Below are 3,571 nucleotides of genomic sequence, written 5' to 3' on the forward strand. Positions count from 1 at the left end.
GGCCAAGGTTAGAGCAACCTGGTCTAGTGGGAGGTGTCCCTGCCCATGGTGAGGGGTGGAACAATGAGATCTTTAGGATCTTTCCAAAACCCAACCCATTCCATGATTCCATGACCCTGTGACGGTTTTATGGCAGCCCAGGAAAACTGGGGAGGGAGGAATCCTGCTCCCAAATCCTGGATTTATGGACAGTGGCTGACTTCACTCCCAGCTGGCCCATTCCAGGTGGTTTTGAAGGCTGAACCTCAACCCATTGTTGGTATGAATTTTCCCCCTGTATAGATGAAAGTGTTGCAAACCCACAACCAGAGAAATTGAAACTAAAACTTTTTTTTTTCGATGCAGAACAGAATGACTTTAATGAGAAAAAAGTACACACAGAAAAACATCASAATATGAAGAGTATCATATCACAGGCAACTCCTTCCATGGATGTTCTTCAGCTGGACAGTGAAGTTGCATTTCAGATTACAAGTTATTATTTTATCGCACACATTACACACACAGAGATGGAGAAAAAAGCCCAGAAGACGATGAGCAGAAGGCRAATAAACCAAGGAGGAGTTGTGTGCCTCCAGCTCCGCTGCAGTGGGGTGGCCGTGGTCACAACACCTCCTTTGGGGTCGGGATTGCATCTCTCAGTTTCCGGTCATTCCTTACTCCGGGGTTTTCCGTGGGGTTCAGCAKGACCAGCAGCCGCCGCGGCCGTAGGGGCCGTACCAGGAGTAGGGGCTGCAGTAGCCAGAGCCAAAGCCTCGGCCAGAGCCGTACAGGCCACGGTAGCCCCCACAGCCCCACAGACCCCCATAGCCCAGGGAGGAGCCCCCATAGCCCCACAGACCCCCGTAGCCCAGGGATCCGTATCCCCCATAGCCATAGAGACCCCCATAGCCCAGGGAGCCGTAGCCCCCATAGCCCCCCAGACCCCCATAGCCCAGAGAAGCCCCCGAGGCTCCCAGGACGGGCGCTCCAGCAGATCCCACCACGGAATCCTGCGGGAAGGAGCTGAGGATGGGGCCGGGGAAGGTGACAACCACAGGGGGAGGCTGGATCACGGTGGTGGAGTCGGGGCACTGCCGGACACACGGCTCATTGGCGCTGTCGGCCAGGGGCTGAGGCCGGAGGACGCCGCAAGCGGAGGAGGGGTACAGATCGTAGCAGGACATTTTTGAGTTGTGAAGGAGGTCAACAGACACAGGCTGAAAAGAAAGTCAAAGTCTTAAAAATCCAGCAGTTTCCATTAAAATAACAAGTAGAATATTCTGAGTATTCTTCACTTCACAGTCTCAGTGCTCTTGTTCTCCCAAAAAGTGTTTTTTCAAAAATTTCTCTAGAAGCTGTCCACACACGAGAGCACATGGGGAATGTTCTGGAAAATCTTTTCCCTCAAAACATCTTGCAAAGAACTAGGACTTAYTTCTGCCCATTAAACTGAAAACTTGGGAAGCAAAAGCAGCGAGAACARAGTGACTTTGTCCAAGGTCATTGGATGAGTCATTAGGAAAACTCGGATTTGGGTTCAGCAGGTTTGCATGAGATGGGAGCTTATGTAGAACATAATTACAGTAGCTTCATCTTCCCACTCATCCCAATTTTGCTGAGAGTCAAGGGAACAACAGATTATAGGATTGGGGATGGCCCAGGATTTCCCAGAAAGGCATTTGACAAGACAATAAAAAACAAATCTCTAAGGATGTTCCGTAAATCCCTAACAGAGTTTTGAGGAGGAGCTTGAAAGCAAGAAGGTGAAGCAGAGCCCAAAGATGGAGTAACCTGTGCCAGGGCCTCACTATCCTCAGAGGAAAGGATTTAACCCCAAAATCCAACTCAAATTTCCCCTTTTTCAGTCTGAACTCATTCCCTGTGTCCTGTCCCGGCAGTTCCTGAGGAAAARTCTCTCCCCACCTTCCCTGGAGCCCCTGTGCATCCTGGTCTGAGCTCTCCACACAGCCTCCTCTCCTCCAGGYTGAACATTCCCAGCTCTCCCAGCCTGGATCCACAGGGGAGCTGGTCCAGTTGTCTCAGTCAACTCAAAGCATTGTCCAGTTGCTCCAAGGTCTGGTGTTCCTGACACTGAGAACTCCACGCACCAAAAAATTGTATCTGCCACCCCAAAGACAGAAGAACCCCTGTCCTTAGAATCTCTTCCCCAAGTCCATACAGATTCACCCAACAGAACGGATGGTGAACATCAACTCAAGTTGAAACCAGCAACACAAAATACACGACAGTGGAGAAGAGTCAGACTTACCCAAGTCTTGAAGAAGTCAAGGGAAGGCGTTTGGAGGAGCGAGGAGAYGGAGGAGCTTTTATATCAGCTGGAGCTACCAGATCAGCATCTCCTGCCCGCCCCAGTTWCAAACTCGTGCAACCACCGGGATGACGAAATTGTTGGGTTCATTATTGGCGTTTATGAGGCCTTTCAAATTTGTTTGTAATCATGATCCAAGCATCGCCGTAGATTAYGGGGAATTCTTTCATCTTGTGACGATTTAGAGGGAAATCAACACCCGGCATTATTCCTGTCACTTCCTTGGAATTACAGCTGGAATTGCTGAGCCAGCTCCTCGTGGTATTACTGAATTTCTGGAGGGTGGCTCATGGGTTTATCAGAATCGTGAAACGCAATGTCACCGGTGGGATATTTGTTTAGGTGCCTGTAATTCCCATTAAAAAACGGCCAACGTGGAAATTAAAGACTCTCAGTGGGATGTGCAGGAATTTTGGGAGTGTTTTCGACCTGTTTGGCTTCCCCAGCGGCAGCTGGGGGTCACGGCACCTCGGGGAGTGGGGGGTGGCTTCCAAAAGAGTTGGATGGGGAATGTAATGAGGACAATTCCGTTCAGGATCCAAGAATCATGGAATATTGAATTTATTGGAATCATGAGTTTAAAGGGACCCACAAGGATACTAAAAGACTCCTGGCCATGCACAGAAAAGCTCCAGAAATCCCACCAGGGGCCTGGGAGTGTTTTCCAAACTCTTCTTGACCTCTGGCAGGCCCAGAAGAGCAGCAGCAACTCCAGGGCCCTCCAATGTGTGCTCCAATCCCTTATGTAACACTAGAATTTAATCTTGAGCAGGAAAAACAGTGAAATCCCTAATTTTTGGCCAAATCCGCAGAATTCCGTGGAGGAAACAGAAAGGAACGTTTGTCTTGTTTAGGTTTGTTTGGGTTTTGGGGATCAGCAAGGAATTAATTCACAAATTAACTGAAGCCACAAAGGGATTGGAGATCCCAAAGARGTGTTGATGGTTCGGTGTTGTCCCAACAAAGATGGTCCCCCAGAACACTGAACAGGACTGAGGAAATGTGGGTTTTTTTTAGGAAAAATGGATAGTCCGTCACAAAAGTCGAAAYGCGACGGACGTGCTTTGATATCACCTCGGATTCTTAGGAATTCATGACCTCCTGTGATAGACAAGTCATAAATCCCAAACAGGGCTGAGCTGCAAGTTTCCGGGATGATGAGGGAACAATCAGGAATTTGGAATGTGCGACACAAAGGCTCCTTGCTGGCCCATTTATGGATGGGCCATTTTAATATTTCGGACTCCGCGCCATCACGGA

At 49.1% G+C, this 3,571-nt stretch overlaps 2 protein-coding genes across 2 annotated transcripts in view; one reads left to right on the forward strand and one right to left on the reverse strand.

Annotated features, from left to right (window-relative positions):
* The window catches only part of LOC130585992 (scale keratin-like), a 2,753-nt gene extending 2,511 nt beyond the window's left edge, over window positions 1-242 (forward strand). The window contains exon 3 of the mRNA XM_057386690.1: window positions 226-242. Coding sequence (XP_057242673.1) covers window positions 226-242 — 17 coding nt within the window. The remainder of the gene's footprint in view (window positions 1-225) is intronic.
* A 93-nt stretch (window positions 243-335) lies between these two features.
* LOC130585988 (scale keratin-like) lies at window positions 336-2,330 on the reverse strand. Its single transcript, XM_057386687.1, has 2 exons — window positions 2,252-2,330; window positions 336-1,199 (listed from the first exon to the last, which is right to left on the reverse strand). Exon 2 carries the CDS (start codon window positions 1,164-1,166, stop codon window positions 681-683), a length of 486 nt encoding a protein of 161 aa, XP_057242670.1. The 5' UTR covers window positions 1,167-1,199; window positions 2,252-2,330; the 3' UTR covers window positions 336-680.
* Window positions 2,331-3,571: the final 1,241 nt, after the last annotated feature.

This window comes from Malurus melanocephalus, unplaced genomic scaffold, assembly GCF_030028575.1.
Source record: "Malurus melanocephalus ecotype Western Australia unplaced genomic scaffold, MMel_1.1 scaffold_1032, whole genome shotgun sequence".
Lineage (NCBI taxonomy): Eukaryota > Metazoa > Chordata > Aves > Passeriformes > Maluridae > Malurus > Malurus melanocephalus.